At 38.5% G+C, this 22,712-nt stretch overlaps 1 protein-coding gene across 1 annotated transcript in view; it reads right to left on the reverse strand.

The window, feature by feature from the left end:
• LOC124283978 (zinc finger protein 473 homolog) overlaps positions 1 to 22,712 on the reverse strand; it is a 47,047-nt gene that overhangs the window by 7,785 nt on the left and 16,550 nt on the right. The window contains 3 exon segments of the mRNA XM_046720030.1: positions 2 to 287; positions 2,464 to 3,013; positions 3,045 to 3,725. Coding sequence (XP_046575986.1) covers positions 2 to 287; positions 2,464 to 3,013; positions 3,045 to 3,674 — 1,466 coding nt within the window. The 5' untranslated portion in view covers positions 3,675 to 3,725.

The raw sequence follows: 22,712 nt of genomic DNA on the forward strand, positions 1-22,712 counted from the left end.
ATATTCTCTATAGCGCTCTTGGCTATTTCCATGGTTTTGGCAGCGAGATCTATGTTGGCTTGCTGGTTCATGTGGGGAGACATGATTGGAGGAGTGGGCATCTTGAACATGGGGGGACTCTGGGAGGACCTGGGTGGCCATGTAGCCCATGCCGCGAGGGGACCGTGTTCGCTTCTCTTTGATGTAGTAGGACATGATGCCATCATGTTTGTTGATGATGTGACTCTTGAGGCTGTGACTCTGACTGTATTGAACTCCACAGGCTCCGCAGATGTAGGGTCGTTCACCTGGGGAGAAAGACAAACAGATGAATAGACAGGTGAAAAGACAGGTATTAGTAAAAACAGACAGGTGACACATAGGTAAAGCAGACAGATGACACACATGTAAAGCAGACAGGTGACACATGGGTAAAGCAGACAGGAGGCACATAGGTAATGCAGACAGGTGACACATAGGTAAAGCAGACAGGTGACACATAGGTAAAACAGACAGGTGACACATAGGTAAAGCAGACAGGAGGCACATAGGTAATGCAGACAGGTGACACATAGGTAAAGCAGACAGGAGGAACATAGGTAATGCAGACAGGTGACACATAGGTAAAGCAGACAGGTGACACATAGATAAAACAGACAGGTGACACATAGGTAAAACAGACAGGTGACACATAGGTAAAGCAGACAGGTGACACAGGTAAAAGCAGACAGGTGACACATAGGTAAAACAGACAGGTGACACATAGGTAAAACAGACAGGTGACATAGGTAAAGCAGACAGGTGACACATAGGTAAAACAGACAGGTGACACATAGGTAAAACAGACAGGTGACACATAGGTAAAACAGACAGGTGACACAGGTAAAGTAGACAGGTGACACATAGGTAAAGCAGACAGGAGGCACATAGGTAATGCAGACAGGTGACACATAGGTAAAGCAGAGTGAGTGAGTGAGTGAGTGAGTGAGTGAGTGAGTGAGCCTACTGGAATACTGTTCAAAGCCGCTTTTAACAAATCCATTCACTCATTCGCTGGATAAGGAACTAAAGTCTACAATTTCTTTCACTATCAGATATGAAAGCTCTGCAAGCACAGAAACCACAGATCAAGCAGAGAAAATGTCAATAATTAATGTTAATATTAATAATTCAATTTCCTAAATGTAGTGATATAAAATAAAACTTATCTCAAAGGGCATCCTTTTGTCTTAATATACTACTCCAAATAAGTAAAGACCGCTTAATACATTGAAATTAATACAGCTATTGCATGACTGAATAAACAGTAATATGAAAGAATCAGGTCTTCTTTCACTATTTTGAGTAGTATATATTCTCTGATCCCCAGATGATGCTCAACATGACTTCCAACAAAAGTACACCATTTCCTTAGGAATGTGTGGTGCAAATAAATACAACAAATATTCTACATCTATTTCAAACATGACTTGCTGCTGTCATATCCGAAACAGCGAGAAACTCAAACAACTCCTCATACAAACTTCACCTCTGTTTATCTTATACAATTAAGTTCAACTAACTTCTTCAAATAAGTACAAGCTTATTTCCATGAATCGTTTCTTTTAAATCCTGAAGATGCCACTTCGGTAAAACATCTGTAAAAGTTGACTAACTTTCGCGATAGCAAGGCAGGTCAAATAACAAAGAATGTAGGAAAAAAAATAAAAACAAGAAGTCAAATATTTCAATGTTTGTTTGCTCGGATATTTAAGAGAAAGTTGGAAAATAGGACAAAATAATTTACTTTTCACAGGTAGGTATGAGCCGGTGGTGGGGAAACATGCACGGTCCACAAACATGGCTGACAAACAGGAGCAATGAAGGGAATACCGACATGGTTGTCGGGGAAGATGAGGGGGGAAACTGCCGCATCAGCAGTTCATAAACAAACACAAAATATACAACTCAAATAATTACAGCAACTTTAAGATTAACGGAACAAGAATGTGTTTATTTGTAGTTTGAGACATAATTTAGAAGAGTCACCTGTGTATACTCATGTTAATAAAAAGCAAAACTAGCTTAGTGACACAAAATATTCCTTATATGGTCATAAAACCGAGCAAAAGACCATCCAAATTTTGGAAGCACATAAAATTTAATATCCAAAATTAAAAATTCATCACTGCAATAATGTTATGAATTCCATGACTATAACAGAATTTATCTAATATCAGAACTGATCCCAAAATCAAGAAAGGCGGCCCAGTGGAAGCGGCCCAGTGGAAATGGTCAAGCTCAAATCCACTGGTTACAAGTTTTAATCCAAACACCATCCTGTGTTACAGAGTGAGTGAGTGAGTGAGTATTCGGTCTGCCTATTGTGTAACTCCACTTTACTCTAACCTATCACAGAAGGGGAAATCATAAAGGACATCATTGTTTTATGGTACAATCTATCTACCCAACAACACCAAACTCGACCAGCTAAATGAGACCTACCTGTATGTATTCTTAGATGAACATAGAGATTGCTCTGATGCTTTGTAGTATAGGGACAGTGGGTACACTTGAAGTACATGTCGTTCCCGTTCTCGGAGCGTGCTCGTCGAACAGGACCCTTGCCATGGTGAGTGTTCTCGATATGATTCTCCAGATTCTTCTGGCGTCGAAATGTTCTCTCACAGAACTGGCACTTTAAATAGTCCTTCTCCACCTCAGCAGCTAATTTGGTTTCGAATGGAAGATACTTTCTGGCCAAGCTATGATCCATGGGACTTGGTGGGAATGGAAAGAGGGGCAGACCGTTGAAGGACCCGTGGAACCAGTTGTTTATTTTGGAAGCTGCATACACGTGTGGGGAATAAGCAGTTTCACTGATATTGGAAGCCATGGGCATAGTGGAAGGCATGCCGCCTATGTTTCCAGGCGGGAGGGGTTGGTTTTCTTTCTGGTGCTCCAGATTGTCAATGACGTGGGGAGGAAGATGATGTTGCAGCCCATTTGGTGGCCGGTGATGTACGTCTTCACCATCCAGCTCGACAGAAGGAGTCTCCTGACAGACGCAGGGAGTGATCCCCATCCTTAACATCCATATCCTGGCAGCTCATATCTGTTGAGCCTCCATCAACCTCGTCCGCTCCCCCGCGAGCCATGTCGATTGTCAGCGAGCCGTTCATCATTTCCTCCTCACTGTCGTCACTGCAGTATGTCTCGGAAGTCTTCATGCGTCGGACAATGTCCTCTAATGTAGGTTTTCGCCTTGACCTCGGACGTTCGGGGCAACTCTCTATGGACTGAGGGCTGTTGCTGCATCCCGTCTCAAGGTCGGTAGTTGCAGGGTGCCCGACTTCGGGAGGGGACAAGGACGAGCTCTCCCCAGATTCGTCGGACTGTTGTAGGTTATTGCTTGTGGTGATGACATCGTCAGTGGATGGTTTGACCATGTTGCCGGTCATGTCTGCTGCCTCTTCTTGGAGCTGGTGGGATTCTGGGGATAGGGGCTGAGCTACAGCTGGCTCCGACTCGTGGCTGGAAGATTCCACAATCATCTTGCTGTTAGGTACGCTTCTGCTTTCTAAGACTGATGAGTGGTGCAAGGCAGAAGTGAGGGAGACGGAGGTGTGCTGGGCGACCGCGTTCAAGGACAGGCTATCGTGTGCAGTAAGCTTCTCACTGGTGGGCAGACAGGTCGCGGTCTCTATTTCCATCATTGTGAAGCGGAGGGTTGGTTATTGTGCATCAGAGACCTCTGAATCATTCTCCTGAAACAGACACATCATCATCAGTAAAGCAGGCAAGAATTATCAATATTTAAATCCTCACAATACAAGCACTACTCAATTACCAAAAGTATATTATTGGACATCAGAATTCAAAACAATGTTCTCCCTTGAACACACCAAGTGAGGAATGATTGCCTTGACTAATGGTCGATGGCATGAGCACTGACCCAGACCATCGGGAAAGGTGAGAAATGCTCTTGAATGACCACCAACAGCATCAGTGACACCTGTAATCAGCACTGATCTCCAGACTGACTCCATCACAACGTACGCCAACACATATAACCCACAAACCATCACATTTGACAACATAAAATACTTAATACAATACGTGCCACAAAGTCTATAAAAAAAATAACACAATTTAAACTGCACAAATACATTGCAGAAAAAGCTTCCACCTCGATACCATGTACGACATATTGAATGTACATCGACAGATTTCCGAAGCCAAGCCATATTTTGTGTTGCCACGGCCATCTGCCAGTTCTCAGCTACAAGACAAAAGTCGGCCCAAGACCAACACAACTGGAGATATAAATCTAGCAACCATCTACGGTAACCACAGCACCTATGGCATGGCTTCAATATGGTGATATAGATATGTGTCCCCACCCGCTACTGCTGTCGCTGCAGTCTGATTACAACACCAGCCTCATATCACGCCAGCGTACCATGATCGCTGTACCACAGCCAAGCACCCGACAAAGATGGACATTATCACTAACCAAATATACACAGCAATCAACCCACCAATCGATATTAACCGTTCACATTAATACTGTAATGACAGAGCTGCATTAAAAAGTAGAACTGAAAATTCTTACAAATATTCCCCATACTACGATCATGAAATATTGATAGGCATTTGAGATGATTTCCTGTTTAGATGATTACAATCTGTGATATTACAAGTTAAAGTCGATATATATGATGATATTATCTGACCATAAAGCTGGGACTCAGTAATCTATCAACCATCACAGAATTAAAACTTCAAACAAGGCAGATGCTACAATTACGTTATTTTATGCTACTTAAATGCAGAAACATAGCTGGCAGTTGAGAACAATTAAATATACATTACCCCAGGCTGATAAAGTCATCAACAGGATCTGTTTCAATGGCTACAGAGCTGATAAGACATGTCACACCTCCATCCAGTCATGGTGTATGTGACCACTCTAATAGTCTCCCCTTACTTCAAGCATATTGCCACTGATAAGTAACTCACTGCTTGGAAAACATTGTCATAGATCTCTCTCATATATTAATCGTTCTTCTCTTACAAAGCAGCTTGATTGTTTTTGTAATACGATGCTCATACTGTAGCATTAATATTATTTGAACTTTTCTTTTTTGCAGTAATATTTTGAGGCATGAAGGAATATTAAACGTATAATTCGCCAGTTTCACGTTATTGTTTTATATTGTGTGATGGATGATGAGAATTAATATGAGTATACTTCTCCGTTACTTTCCCATTTCAGGCAAAACACATTACAGAAACCAATATTTAAGAAACGACAAATGGTAAATAGATGGAATTTGAAATCCAAATTAAATGAAAGCTAGATCTGAAATAAAGTGTTCCCAAACAGATAATATTCCCAGGTGAAATATTCAAGAAAATGTCAAACCGATGTGAAAAAAAGGTTGGAGATTATACAGATGACATCGAGATGGATCTAGCCAGATCAAATTTCTGATAGATTTGATGAAGTATCGTTTCTTTCACTAACAAAACTGAAGTGTTTCTTTAAACTGTCAAATTATGATTTATCATGTTTGAGTAGTTATGCATACAGTTTTTCTTCTCACTAATTCTTTATCTATTTTTCTGGTCAGTTATAGTTTGACAGATCAGTTTAATTTGGGATCTGGTGAAAACCTCCATCACTGATCTTGATTGATAGATCAATAACAGTTGCAAACGACAACAAAATTCAACTTCACATGCTCGAAGAAAAATTCACAAATCCTGCGTTCTTATCAGGATACAGGGCAAGAGGGCTGGCATATTGGTTGAGACAAGTTGACAAGATTTCACTATCCACTCACCTAATCAATCAAAGTTTACAACCAGATAACTGGACAAATCAATACATGATAGGGGCAACTTGGCCTTTGTACAATCTATGTCACTCCGTCACACCTTTGCTAATGGAATAAAAAAAAGGAAAGCAGCAACAAGGGAGATAGATATAACTGTTTATCATACCTAAGACTCAACCATTAACGCTATCAGTTATATAATTAAATTACATACCATTGCAAATAAGTCTAACTATTTGAATTGTCACATGAATCTATTTGAGTACATTAATATTAAATCCAGTTTGAAATAAATATAAAAACATATTTTAGATGTTATATAAACTGGAAGAAAGTTCAATCAATCATTTAACCCACCAACACTAACCTGAATCAGAGCCAGTCAAGAGTTATCTCCCTTCCATTGTAAGAAATTTCACTCCAAGTCAACTTAATACGAGGATGAACTTTTTGCACTAAATTCACGTCAAGTCAACCATTTTTTTGCATTATGATCAAAGTTCTCTGTTCTAAACCTGTCATTACTTACTGCCACAATCTCTGAGGTCAGAAAAATGATCTCTACTACAAAGTCGGATTCAGCTATTTGTACAAAGCAAGAGTCTTGTAAAATTCTCTTCGGTCCGGCAAGCTCAGCGGATAAGCCCATACAATAAAACTAATAAGTACTGAAAGTTATCTACCAACCCACGTTCAGGCAAGTACTCAAGAATATTTACATAGATGCTAAATATGGTAAATTCCATGTTTTCCAATCATATGATCGGAATCTGTTTTATGACATCGACTTACAAACATGTCAGTTTCTGAAACCAAAGAAACTATTTTGAGATGCAAACATTTTCCCCTGAAAACAGGATCTTAGCTTTCAGAAGCATTTAAAGATGTTATACATTTAAGAATGACACTAAATACACTGTCCATGCAAGAGCCGTGATAAGCATTCGAATTACAAATGCATCTGCAAATGACACAATTTTTTCCTGTTTTTCGAAAATGACACCAGCAATGCCAATATTATAAAAGAAAGAAATACACCTAAAACTTCCAATTTCTTCAACAAAAACCGAGGCTCAAACATGTCCCAGCTACACTAACACATGGGATAACACGCACATTGTTCTGTTCCACGATTGAGCAGAACCAAATATTTTATCATATTCTATTCTATCCTCAGTGCAGGAATTAAAACGAGAAATTCCCTTTCCACTGTTTGAATGGTGCAGAGAAATAGGCCCTAATTAACTAAGATTATGTCAATCGACTCTGAAACGAATTAATCTTGACTAAGAAATTCTGCCAGCGCCTTTCCGGCTTTGATGCAAAAAGCATTTTAAATGAATCACTTAAAATGCAGGGTCCTGCGTAGATTTGCTAGTATTAAACAAAGGAAATGATTGCGAGGATGTGTCAGAAACACTTAGGATCAATACAGTTTTACATTCTCAGCGATCACGGACTGCCAGATTTCCCTATAGCTCAAATGCTCTGCGCTTACTTTAATCTTAATTCCAAAATGCATTGATATATGACGGTAATATCAACCGTGCTTGCAGGTCGGTCTCCAGGGGACTGTCTAAGCATATGCATGATATGTAGAGAAAACATTGTTTCATTTCACAAAAGATAAGTTACCAATCGTCAGAAGGTAGGGATCAGGCCAAGTCCTTTGTGTGGTGAGTAAACAAGGGCCATCTGTCAGACTCCGCAGCCAGCGAGGCCGGCCTCTGTTATCTTATCCCTGCCATTCAGTCCTGTATATCACGCTACACAATCAAACACTACACAAAGCCTCCCTTCCACAACCAATTTCCACAGAATCAAGGGAGGGGGGAGGGAGAGAGAGAGCCAGGGTGGTGATGTCATAGAATCAGAGCTAAGCTGTTTTCTTTTTCAGACAAAGCGATCATCGTTCGATTGGTCGGTCGCGTTCAGATTGCGATATACCCCCTTCTCAAAGGTCATCTATTCATTCTTATTCCGAGAGGCTGTGGTGAACAATAATAGCTTCAATCAATAGCACCATTAATAGATTTCGTCAAAGCCTGTGTTTGCCATCAGTAACGTGCCACTTCAAATCTGTCGTAGCGATCAGCAGGGCGCAGCCAGCTACCGTCCCAACGACCTCCCTGTCGACCCATCGTGCTGTCACTTACATGCAGGGTGCCATAATTAGTCCATTTCACAATGGCTTCTGTGATAGAGAAATCTACATCTAATTGAAGTCTGCATGTGTTGTTGCTAGTACACAAAGACCAACTAAACAATCAGTTTCAACCAAATGTTCACCTAATAAACTACCATCCACTTTGATAAAGCTCAACTGATATTACTTCTGATATGCACACCGACCAGGAGAACAGTTCATCACGATGATGCCATGGAAACAGTTCTTGCTATTCTGCATCAGTTCACTAACTGTACTTATCAGCAGTTTACTAATATTTCCATGTATGGCTCCTGTGAATTCAGTATCCAAGAACACTAAGTTCTTTGAAATATTTTTAAGGCTTTTCTTAATGGTTTGCTATTTCAAAAGTTTTCTCATGTTTTTCATTGCAAATTGAAAGTAAGATCAGCTTTTAATCTTTGCCTTGCACAGAATTCTGCCTGATTTCACGTAATTCATTACTCGAACAATAAATATTGCATGACTTACTTCAAAGAGACTAATGAATACATTAAGCATCAAAGCCTATCTCATAAAGATATAATTACGCAAACTTTTACTCCGGGCAAAATAGCTTGAATTTCACATCTTCAAAATCACAAATAATACCAAAGAAAACTTCAAATCTCGAAGGTTCAATTTAAAAAGGACATCTCAGCTGAACAAGAAACTGACTTAGGGAGCCAATCTTTGTGATTACATAAACAAACTGGCACAAAATTATCACCTGAACTGACATCCCAAGTTTTCATCTTCAAAGTATAAGTATCAGATTTAGGCGAAAAACTCAAAGATGTTTTTTGAAACCTCGATAGCATTGAACGAGTTGAGATCCCAGGGCTGTGATTGAATGGTCCTGAGGACCTGAATTCAATTCTTCGGAAGATATGAGCGTGTCTTTGAGTGTACATACATGACACCTTCAATCCCCCTGCAAGCCAAATATGGCGTACGCTGACCTTTTATCTCCACTACATCAGAGGGACGTATCACAAAACATTTATTGGACAAGACAAACTTTTGACATGTATAAATGATTAATCTGGCAGAATCTGGTATGACACATGCATGCCAGGCTTTTCTACGTCTTGAGAGCCGATCACGCATCTAGTAAGATGGCAAGCCATTACAGGTCTGTGACCAGCTAGAATGGCTGGTTTTTCTCGTCTGGTATGAACGACTCATGACAAACAGTGCAATGAGTATGTATTGCCTTATATGTTCATGTGACCACGTAGCGATAATGAAGGATGTGCGGCTAGGTCCTGACTAATGATGATGTCACTACTCCTCTAGACCAACTACCTCCGATCAGGTCCAGACACTCACAAAATGATATACCATTCCATGTTGACTTTAATCCTGCAATTTAAATTCAAAAAGGACGATTTGAACTGATCTAATATCTTGCTTAGAGAGCAAGTGTTTGAAACTACAAATGACACAAGCTGGTCACGTACTGTAGTAAACCATCAGATGTATCCATTAGTAAAACACTGTAATGTTGTGTGACAGGAAAAGAATTTGCATGCTAACATGCTTAAAAAAGATGTAATTTTATAAACCTTGCATAATCTTATGATTAATATAACAGGACATATAAACATACATAAAAGAATATGAATGTATTACTGGCAGATTTCTGGGGACAGAACTTTATCCGTATGTGTAAATCTAATTACTATTTGGTCGTGTTAATGAGTTTCATATTCCAGAATTAACCCATGTTTAATACTGAGGATTTTAATTCGGCTATAATAACTGAACCCGGTTTGTAGGTTTACAGGAGAACGGATGTAAGCATTAAGTCACCAAATGATATTTGGGAGATGTTGGAAAATCAGGGGTATATAACAGGATTATACACCTTGGAATGACTTTAATTAACCAATCACAATCCAGTATTTACTGAAGTCATGGTAGAATGTTGAATCAAGGCCACAAAGGGAAATACTTATTGTCTGAGAGAAAGACTTGTTCCTAATGAAAGCCAGTATTTTAGCATCTTTAACACATGTCAATAAACATCATCTATACTTCTTAACATGAACATAACTGAAACGCCTTACATTTAAAACTAATCCAATATTTCAGCACTCGTCAAATCAGGACACTACCACTGGCATTTGGTTTTGACCCATTTTTTAAATGATACATGAAAAAACTGGTCTGACAGCATGGCCAATTGTGAAACCCTTGTTATAAGAAACACACAAGGTACATGCATCAACACTGTCAACAGAACCTTGTTTTGTGTACAAACAGTACCTCGTACAACTCATTGATTAGGATGTACTCTGATTGGAAATGTCACTTCAAAATTCTTGTCAACATGTCAATCTGCACCCTAGCAAAACACACGAATATTTGAAGGTCAACTCTGGGAGTGTCCAGTCATCTGTTATGTGACATTGTGACCGATCATGTCAGTGCATATTGTCCTCAATGTTTCACGGAAAACTTGTGTTCTGTAAGTAAGGATCTTGTCCCATTCAAACTCATGTCAAAACTGCAAGGTCATAAATGCTGATCTTAAGACGCTACAGTACAATTTCCTATATTTGAGGAAAATAGGTTGAGACAGACAAAGGATCAAATATACAGTTCACAAAATTCAGTACATCAAAATTATTCAAACCATTACAAAAGATTAATAAGATTAGTGCATTACTGCAATCACATTATCAGAGCCCTATCATCAGTACATTAATTTAATAATTCTGTATTAACATCATGCCGTGCACCACGATTAAATAAACCCACACAATCCAATATTCATTCTGGAGATGTTTCTAAAACCTAAAGGAGAGTATCTATAGTCTGCCTTAAAGTAGTCATGATGAGAGACCATGTGGTACTTTCCATCTTTCAATGAACATGTAAAATAACACAAAGAAACACTGAAGCCAGGTGCTGGGCACGTAAGTGAATGAGTAAGTTTAGCTTTACACCGCTGTTAGCAATATTAAAGCGATATTCCAGCAGTATCACAGTGGGGACACCAGAAATGGGATTCACACATTGTACCCATGTGGGGAATCGAACCCAGGTCTTTGACGTGACAAGCAAACACTTTAACCACTGGGCTACGTGACGTCCCCCTTGCAACTGAATCAGTAGCAGGATCAAGCATTGTTTCAAACACTGCACAAATCAGAGAATGAGGGTGAAGAGAGCTGAATGCATCTCTGAACAGTTTTCAGTTATATCACATCGTGTCAGCTTCAGGTAAGATGAAAACCTACTAGCATACTCCAATCAAGTGGAAACTCAGATTCCACCAAGGATCACTGGATCTTGGAACAAGTAAGGGACATAACTCATGAGTCTCAAAATATCTAAGATGGCTCAACCACCCATGCCTCTTCAAGATGAACATAAATGTCTCACTGATCATGCTTTCAGGATCAAAATCTAAGACAAAAAATTATTTTGAGGTGGTGAAAACAACATGTATTGGTATTTGTAAAATAAAGTAATTAAATTGACATTCTAAAATTAAACATGAGACCCAAGCTTACATCATGCAGCTGACAAGGAATATCAACTATATATTTCCCTATACTTTGTTCTCATCACCACCAGAGAATGTGACAACTTCAACTAATACTTCAGCTTGTTTCACTGAGAAGTTTTTAAACCCACTGGGCTGGTCTCTACTGAATGTATGAAAAAATGCTGATAGCTTTCAAAAAGGCATTATCAAACCCAACGAGCATCCACCACAATTGTAAAGGAGGCAACTATAATGATTAGTTTCACTTCTTTCTCACTAGTAGCACCAGCAAAACAAGACAAATGCAACTAGATGGACAAGAAACCATCAAAGAATTGATACCGAAACTGGCAATAAGGCAGTAATTGCCGCGGTAACAATTGCATCACGTTTGGATTGACATACACGGACAAATAACCTGTATAAAGATGTTACCTATGAAATAAACCATGAAGGCAACGATATTGAAAGTGGCAAATCTCACCCAGCTGCCCTAATCTCTCAATATGACAAACAACACCACTAACAGCATCAGTCCACACTACCTACCGGGCCGCTTGAAGATAAGGCATCGGTGGTGTCCTGTTTGCCCAATCAATACCGATATCCGAGAGGTCAATCAATTTTCACAAATGATATACGTCCAGTCATTATTTTGTCTACAGCGGCCCATAATGATTCATGGTCAATCCCCTTCAAGTTGATGACCATATTCTGTGGGTAGGGCAAGGAGTAATGGCCGACATAAATCGTTACGGTGCAATATAACGCGAAACATCATACTGGCCAATAACATCATATATAGGTTTACACGGTAATGGCCATAGCTGCATACTTATTACAATAACTGCAACTGTTGTTGCATCTTTGCGATTAACTCCGTCCGCCATTGTTCTGGAATGACTCGAACCCTTGACAGATTGATATACACTTTACTATAGATGCTAGTTTCATGGAGACTAATTTCTCCTGTCATGGATATATGTATTTACAATATAATAATTCCAGATTCTAGAAACAACAGCAGGAAACGTCAGCTACTTCGTCAACCTTATCAGAACTGATCGATACAATGCATGACCATTTCGAACGTAGTAAATCTAGACCCAAGAACACTCACCTAGTCATAAAGTTAATGGTTCACCAAACTGAAGAAAGGGTTATCAGTAAACTTAGACTACAAGCAAGTTATCCGGAAGAACTGTTACAGAACGGTTAACAGATTCAAATACCTACCTTTGATACATCACTACTTCAGACATACCGAAGCAGTTGATTTGTTTGTCACGGAGTGCACTGTTATAGATTCTTCATAAATATATTTGAAGAGAGCTCCATAATCTAGTAAATAAAACTTTTGAAAATGTGAATCTACCATGAAGCAGGCCATTAAGGGGAACTGAAGATGGTAATGTATCTGCCTCTAACAGAAAGCAAGCACTCACCACCAAGTGTGGGTGATCAAGGCTACCGTTACAACTCGTGACCAGCGTAAACGTCTATATAATTGAATTGCCGTATCAATGGTGCCCCACCACTTGTCATTCCACGATGTACATCAATGTCACTTCACAGTAATTGACAACATTTTTATCAATTCCCAGAATTTTCCTGCTACACATCAAATTTAATATCTTAACCTCATTTCGGTTTATATTTAACCTGCTTCCTGGTAGAATCCAAGAGTTCCATCAATAACGTTCAACTAAACGCCAGAGTTTACAATGCCATATACCCAATAACAAATCACTGCCTCCATTTACAATTTTTTCCTGTTTTATTTGAGCCTGTGAATGTCAGCGTGCTGTGCCCCTTCCAACACGCAAACATCAATAACTACGATCCCTTTCTCTAACTTCATCGTATATTGCAATTGTGTCTTTCAATAATCTATCAATTTATTTTCCTTCTTACACACCAACAACCCGTAATCTGCGTCCATCAATCTTACTTTACGCGGAGGAATCACTAGCTTGTTAATGCCCAGTGCAAGATAACCTTGAACCAGCGTGTAGTACTAAAACTACTATCTACTCTTCTGGCACATACCATCTTGAAGCATCAACAACGCTCACAGTCAGGACAAGCCAGGGTGTCCTCAACATCAAATCTTACACTCGCTTTGTCAGTTGCAACAGGAATACAGCACCATGAATATATTTCACTCAATAGCCCTGTGTCAACTTACAAGCTGAGCTTGTCAGATTCAATCGCTCACATACACCGATACATTTCGATTGCGTTCAATATCATAATGCCGAAATATGCATCTCATGATATGCCCATCCATCACCTTCATGGCGGAAATAAACATTCGTCAATATCGCCATCTGCTATAGGGTTTTTTTTCAATCGCTGATACAGCTTTCTCTTTAATAGCACATATTACCCCTGGGGAAGGGAGGTAAGTGCTAGTACAGATACCCAAACAGACCGAGTGCTGCGCTCAATAATGGATTAAAGCTGTTGACAGCCAGCATAATCCTCTTGCAATTCCGTTAAATGTATTCCCCTCTTCTTCCCCAAAGGCAGAATCTACCAGCTGATAATTTACTTAAAGTGACTACTGTGTAGCTCCACATTGCATACTGGTACTGATACGGCAATACTTTATTGTAGGTAAGTGGTATGAAATGAATAGCACCAACTCGAGCATGAATAAATGCTTCAAACATCAATCTGCTTCTTTTAACACAAAATGCCCTGACTTCATTAATCAATCCACTGTGGGCTGTTCCTACACGCGTATGTTGTTTTTGGGCATAAAAGAGCTAACATACCACTGAAACTTATTGACTATCCTGCAAACCCATTATATTAATAATTAACACAATAGCGAAGTACATTTCACGTTCTTCCTCATCGCTGTCAGGCACTCTGATTTGTTAGATTTTCCAATATCTTATCATCATCTACATGATCATAGTGAATAGAATTAAACAGTGTCAATATCTCATAGATTCCATTATATAGAATCCATAAACTACACCCTGCAATACTGTTGCCAATAGAAATCAATACCATCATTATCCTAAATAAATAAACGTAGAACATAGGAAATTAATGCAGTTACTCCCATAATGAGAAAATATGAAATTTCTATGTACATTATTAGTTTGTGCATTAAATATGAAATTGATGCCATAATAGTTATGATACATATGCTTATATAATTTCAAACTGACATACTAAACCAGCTGTAACAATGTCAACATCGTTTCCACGCTGACATCAACTTTCCTTTTGTATGAGTTTCATGTTTGAATAAATCATCAATACACATTTCCATCACTTTATCCTGCCCTACATCCAAAATAATAAATATCCTGTAACATGACCACTACCAGGGTATCTTAATATCTCCCGATGATACTTGTTTGTACAATGCTTATGCTGTGAAGTTTGATGTTACACGATATGAAATTTGATGTCATACGATTACCCACAAAGCATTGGCTGCATCGCTGATTGTCTCCACCTATGGTCAGTGACAAATTCTCAATATCAATGCCTATGTAGAACCACTTTATCTAGGTATCAATCACACAGTCAAGAGATCAATTTCTCACACAATAGGAATATGAGAACTCTACTGGAATTGATTTATTTCGGGCGAACACCTGCCGTTTTTGTGTTCCGATTATCCTCATTTCAATCCCATTAATCGTGGATGAGTCATTTCGTCACAGTAGTCAATAGTCGCTGCCAACTAAGGATATACAAGAATAAATCTCAATTAAGCGTAGAAGAGATTTTGTTGTTCCATCAAGCCTTAATTTATGGACTAATTCTTGCTTCGTACAATGTAACCCACAAGATTATTGGCAAACGCGATATTATTTGTAAGTCCACACACGGCTATTAAATCAAACTGTTTTTATCGGCCAATATGCACGCATTATCTACTCTGCATATCTATCAAGCATCACCATGGCAACCTAACGTATATCGCAGCGCAGGCCAGTGAATATGAGTTGTGGTAATCAACTTGCAGAAATCAATAGCAATAATGACAGAAAAAAATAAAGTTCAATTCAGGAGTGTTTTCATTACTCGAAACATGAAATAAGCCTAGAGCCCTATCTTGTTAAAACATTTTTCCATTCTCAAAGTATGAAATGTTTGCAGAAGTAAAAAAGAAGTGATATGAAAGACTATCTTCTTATCAGAGGTAGTTAAAATATTAATAGTACTCATCTCTATGATCTAATATTTACGGCATTGGATGGCATTTGATATCCAAGATTTACGTTCCAACACAAGAGCTTTTACAATTGCCCCAACAGAAATATGACCTGTTTTCATTATATTTCACAACTGAATGCTACAATGCTGATATTAGGTCTTCATATTCAGTCATAGTGTTTTTATACGACACAATAAATATGCAAAAAATAATCCAATTTTATTCTTCATCAAAGACCTAAATCATCAGTTCATGGGAAATTTCTTTCAGAAAATAGGAGACCAAATAAGAAACAGATAAATGTTGATTCAGATTTTCAATATATCACAAAAAGTACAGAATACGAAACCATTTATCTACATAGCATAACAACATTGGTCTCAATCAGAGCATTAAATTTAGACAAATTGGTGTAAATATTGATATAATCGTAACAGAATCTGACATAAAAAACAATCGTGCTCAGAATACATACTGAGGCCAACGTTCCACTAACCTCGCAGTCTCGGACAAAGATGTATATTTTGCCAATCAATTTGTCCACCTCCTGCCACTCAAATATACATCCACTTTTCTAAATCTTCCTCATGCCTGACAAGCTCTTTTGTACAATGACAGCAATTTTTGCCAGTGTTGGCTAAACGCTCACCACACATGTGTCAAAGTATTACACTCTCTTACAGAATTAACCCTAGTTGGGCCAATAAAATGTGTCATTTCCTTTTACGGCTGCATACGATTGTGTCCAATTTTCTTTCATGCAACATGGTCAATTTCATAGACAAGTAAGCATCATAAATCTCATTGGTAACTCAAGCCCAGCCCAGTAGGGGATTATATAACCCTGGTTCTGTTGAAGCCAACCTTTCTACAGAGCTGGAAAAACACCTGATAACCAATGCCATATTCTGAAGTGTCTCTCGGCTAAATGGTCAAACTTGAATAATCACAGGACCGACATGTGTGAAGTTAAATCAACAAACTAAGAATTAAATTGTGTAGTTCGGACATCTTGGTGTCTCTGTGAAAACACCAATTAGATTATCTGACCTGGCTGTATAAAGCTTAACTATTTGACAGATTTATTCATCAAGTCAAAAGAAATTTCCTGATATCTATTTATCTCATATCTATTATAATATTCAGTTGGAAAGATTAACTCAGTAAGAATTTTCCTCATCTTGGTATGGATTAAAATATTCTGTAAATTACCACATGAACTGTAATTACCAAACAAACAGTCAAACCAATACATAACACAGGTCAATGTATTTCACAAAGATATACCCAAAAATGTCCGAATCTACAACCAAATGAACAAAACAGCCTTAAAACGTAATACATGCCAAGCTGCAAACATTCTAAATTCAATTCCAAACTATTTGAATAAATGTAAAATCAATAGCTTTATATATCATGATTTTTTTATAGTCACTAATAAAAGACACCAAACAACATAAGGTCTAAAACCCCAACACCTTCCATACCCACACACATAATGGCAACACGTCCACAGAGTAGAACCCAAATAAATGAATATCAACATAATGGCATGATGTCCACTGAGTAAAACCCACATGAATCCATATCCACAACTGGTACATAAAAAGTAAACACAGTATCTGCCACATAATGCATTGCATACTCACAAAATATTTCCATTCATCCTCTAAAAGCTGAACCCAACAACTGCCTTTCACAAGTCAAAGTAGCAAGCTATGTCAACAGGAGCTATCCGGAGGTATAATTTCTCGATCTGCATGCAAAAAGTAGGTGTTTTGTACAGACAAGAAGAGAACCTACAGCATTTTGTTGTTAGCTGTTGAAAGTGTCAGTAATCCCCTTTCTGCCTGCCACTCTTTGACAGATCTCTACGTCAACCCGACACAAAGGGATGCAACCATGCTTGATCATCCTCAAGCCCACCCAAAAAAGGTAATGTGACAAAGGACGTACATACAAAAGAATGGCCATTCAACTTTCTTAATTTAATTCCTGCTTCTTTCAACTGTTTCTCTATTTATATTTCTTGTTAAAACCATTTCAAAACCATCTGTTTCTGGTTTGAAAAACTGCTTTGATAAATGCTATTTCTTTTCTTTTTAATTTTTTTCTTATAACAATAACTGGGCATTTACTTTCAGTGAACGTACAAAACCATCAAGTAAATTGACAAGTAAGTGCAAAATCTCAACAAATAATTGAGATTTTGTAGACATACCACGCACAGTTCTTACCATCAGAAGTCCAACCATTTCCTGCCTGTTTAAATTCAATTCAGTTAGATTCCCATTTTCAAAAAAGCTGACCTAGAAAAAAAATTGCATAACTGTGTTATTGGTAGTGGCGTGTTTGGTATCTATGCCAGTATGCCATCTACCCATCCCATACCATTGTTACAGTCCCTACTGCTGGCCATATGTCCAGGGAACAAAGAGCCCTGATCCTCCCCGAGTCAATGGACACAATACATGTGCCTAGCCACACTGAGTAAGGGCCGAAGCCCTTTGTGTTCCCCCACAGCTACATCTGGGCTCCCATTCAGCCACTGGACGCTGTGACATAAGCGTAGAGGTCATCGTGAGTTTTTCCCCTGTGTAGATTTCAGCCACATATGTCAGTGAAAAACCAAACAGAGAAAAAGCAGGGAATCTTTTACTTCCTGTAGACAGTACAGTATTGAGCGTGATCATTCAAGCTGAACAAAGGCCTGGCAGAGTTCAAGTGTGACCCAAGGCTGGCAGCTGGTGGGGGCTCTTATATAATGGGATTACTTAATTTGTCTTAGAAGATAGTATTACAGCTGGTTCAGGGACAGAAGGATCATGAACCTTGCTTCTGGTTGCCACCAGTTTCTTTAGCTTCTTGCGCATTGACCAATAAACGTATAGGCTGTACAAGGGGATGCTTACGTTTGTTGACTCACTCCCTAGGGGAGGAACTGCACTATTGGGGGTCTCACTGAAGGGCCAGGAAAACAACTATGGCCCTTGAATGCAACGCTCTTGAAGAATTGTTTTGTCAGAAATCACAGTTTCAAACAAAACAGATCTGAATTACATAACACTGGATACATTCAATCTCAGCTGTGCTGTCCATAGTCTCTAAGACATCTTGACACCACTGGTGTGTAGTTATGGTATAGTCTGTTACTTTGCAAATTAAACATTTGGAAACAGAAAGATTTTCCTGATCAATTATGTTTTTTTAGATAGGAGTCAGGATCGGGAATAAACCTTGTTTTTATCAATAAGCGTTTTCCCAACACGATGCATCGTAAATTGTTCGCTATCCAGTGAATTTATTTTTAAATAGGTTCATTTCTTTTAACACTGAGTAGCCTTTGAAGCCCATATGAAACACCGTGTACTCGAGAGCAGCTCAAAGCATGCATTCGTTGTAACACAATCAATTCTACTTGCACTACATCAAATCAAATATCAACCTGCCAACTACCTCTGCAATCTAAATTAACCTCTCAGCTTCCGCAACCAAAACTCAATATACACAACTCCAAAAATTTCACAAAATCTGTTCCCTTTAAACAATAGCAGCAGAAACATAGACTCATCACAAGACATCCATTACACCCTTGTAATCACCTTTTCAAATCTCACAGTTTTTTCACAACAAGAAACACAACTTTTTTCAAGTTTTAGCATAAAAATGGTTAAATTTCATTCGTTTCCTGACAAGTCCTTGCAGCATAATTCCAAATCTCGCATAACTTGGCAAGCGGTCATAGGCTAGAAGTAAACAAGATTTGCATTGATATTTACACGAATAGAATCTGACTTGCTTAATTCCTTGCAAGAGAAGGCAGGCCGCTACAGTTGTAAGTATATTCATGCAATGTTTCTGCCCGAGGTGTCTTCCCTCCACTTTGATAGATAGAAGGGAGAGATCACACGACAATCTAATCACAGCAAGATTGAAGCAAATAGATCTGTCCATGTTGATTTACTAGCGGACAAGGTGTTGGGCTTCCTGCTTCAGCCATGTTACATCCATACTCCCGCGGAGCTGCTGAAACACTGCCGCTGCCATCACCGTCCTCCCATCTTAGTGATAGGTGCGCGGGGCTCAAGTCCACTGATCAACGTTTCATGTCATACTTACTACATAGGGGGTGTGGAAGAACAGATTACCACGACAACACAAGAACATTAACAGTCAACGAAGTAAGAAATCATGCTGAGGTGGATTTCTCCTTCCAAAACGTCTTTCATCAATGTAAATACATAGATTTAAGAGTTTAAACAGTTCTAAAGCTGTGACACCGTGATTATCATTTATATTAGTTCAGATCTAGCTGCATACATGAATGCAAAAGGAGGGAAAATCAACCATTTTTTTCCCATTGGATACAAGCAAGACGTCAGATTCGGGGCAAATAACGGCCACCTATTCACACTCCGGAATTTAGTTGCCCGCGTCCAACTCTTTCAGTGACATATAGGGATCTTATACAACCTGCAATTCATTAAACTGTGGCATCAATGAATAATTACAATCAAAGACCCACTTTCTTCTGTACAGAGTAAAGTATGAAATACATTAGAATCTACTAAAGAATAAGAAACTCATCTTCCAAAGTACCTACAAAATAAATGTGTTAAAATCAAAGCTAATTTTGAATTTTAATATTTCAAAATATAAAGAAATAAAAAGCTACTGTGACATTATATTGAAAAATTTAATATCATAATGGCCGGGCAAGACTTCCTGAAACTGCATAGTTATTCCCTGTCAGGAAAATATTTCATTCTCCACATAATCGTGAAATTTTTATAATTGCTTGATGGTGGCTGCACGCTAAGGGGGTTTTGACCTCCCGGAAACGTGTACAGTTGCCCCCCCGTCAACCCAGCATGCATTGGTCTACAGGCAGGAAGTGTGATAGGTGACAGATCTCACACACACACACGTGCAGCGATATTAACAGTCCACAAAAAAGCAACACACACATCAATGACAGCACCATAAACTTCAACACACACATACACAACACACATCTTTGACATGTCAAAACTTTCCATTCATCTAAAATACAAATTTACGTTTACACTTATTATTGGGAAAGCTAACTTTCAAACAAAACATGTTCTTCTGGGAATTTTATTTTTCTCAGAACCTAATCTCAGTTAGCAGTGTTTTCCATGAAAACTATGAAAAGAAAAAACTATTTCCCTACAAAATGCAGAGGAAAAAGAGATAGCTGAACAACAGATACACTACAAATATTCCTGGGTATATGAAGAGTCATAGCTCACCCTGAACAAAATAGAACTTCAAACTGAAAGTGCAACTTTGATTGATAAGAAAACAATGCTGAGATAGTGTGTTCTGACAAACATGGCCACAAACCTGATAACAACCTCGGTTTAGTCAACATAATTCACCCAATCATCCAATCATGCATAAAGAAGCTGCCACAATGAAGATAATGCTTATTCTGTTTTTATTATAATCACAATATCACGAGTTGTCTTGTATTCTCTACTATAGCTATCAATTCAATAAACATCAATATGTAACCAATTTCATTTCAGTCCCACAAAGGCTAAATCTACTTTTATAGGTGTCCCTAACACAATCAACAACCGCAGCAAACAAAGACATCAATATCGTCACGGAAATACAATACTGCGCCACCCTCCCCATGTACACCCCAACAAAGACAATCCGCACATACTGAATAAAATATATTACCATTAAATTCACTCTGCAGGTAAGCACATAAAATGGATTGCAAATTCAATCCTCTGTCATAATACACCTGCGGTAAATACTTCATAATTATTCATCATTCGCGACAAAGGATATTCACATTAAACCTACTGCAGATTTCAACAATTCCCCATCTGTCAAAATAATGTAACAAAGCCAAGCTGAATGACAATCACTCGTAATTTGAGTCTTCATGAAAACATTAACTTAACTGAGATGTATAATAATGATTTTTTCGCAACAAGGTGACAAAGTCGCAAAACTTTTCCATCCCAATGCAGTGATATATTTCAGTAACAAACAAACCAAGCATAAAATGGTGTAGATATCCCGATCACCAGACAGCAACTAATTAAGGCAAGTCGGACGAAGCACTAGCCCCCTAGGGGTCATCTACTCCATAGAACGTTACAGACAATACGTATGTCCAGTCTTCTATCTACGTTCAGTCTCTACTACAGCTAATTGGCCTAGTAGGTGATTAACTTGTGTATTGTAGTCAGCCTGATAATTAACACCTCTGGCTAATTGGTATGTCAACACCCCCAGGGCTGTATCTCCACTATTACTGGATCTGTCAAAACAACCCTGGACATGGGTCTACACACGCATTGAACAGGGATGGTCACTCTGCAGTACCACAAACTACAGGTCCAGAATCAAGGCTGGCTGTAGCAACATTCAAATGACATGGTCAGACATGGAACAGGCTTCACACAGTGTCTATATCCAGGGAGCAAACCCAGTACAGTTACATGACAAGCGAACACTTTGACCACTGACCTTCTCTTCAGGAATACATGACTTGGGTTTAATGATTGCCAACATGGGAACATTTCCAACAGTGATCGGAAAAAAGTCATATGAATAAAAGTCATGGAAAAAAAGTCATCAGAAAATAACTTATAAAACATCCTGTTCTCCAGTTATTTATTTTGTTTATATTGTAGTTTATAAATACTATTTCACTTCCATCTTCAACAACAGGAATAAACACATCCTGTTCTCCATTTATTTACTTTGTTTATATTGTACTTCATAAATACTATTTCACTTCCATCTTCAACAACAGGAATAAACACCTCCTGTTCTCCATTTACTTTCACTCAGATTCTTCAGGGTATTGGATGAAACATTCGGCCAAATAAAATATGCTAAGACAATTGTAGTGCTATTGCAGACGATAGTGTTGGGATCTGTTCATTTTATGTATTATAGTTGAATAAATACATTAATTTCATAAGTTAGATTCAAATGTGGTTCTGAAAAATTTATGCAGTGCTACTGATATGACATGTTGAATAAATACATTACCAATACTGACTTTCT

The sequence above is a fragment of the Haliotis rubra genome, unplaced genomic scaffold (assembly GCF_003918875.1).
Source record: "Haliotis rubra isolate DU_JTF1 unplaced genomic scaffold, ASM391887v1 Scf326, whole genome shotgun sequence".
Lineage (NCBI taxonomy): Eukaryota > Metazoa > Mollusca > Gastropoda > Lepetellida > Haliotidae > Haliotis > Haliotis rubra.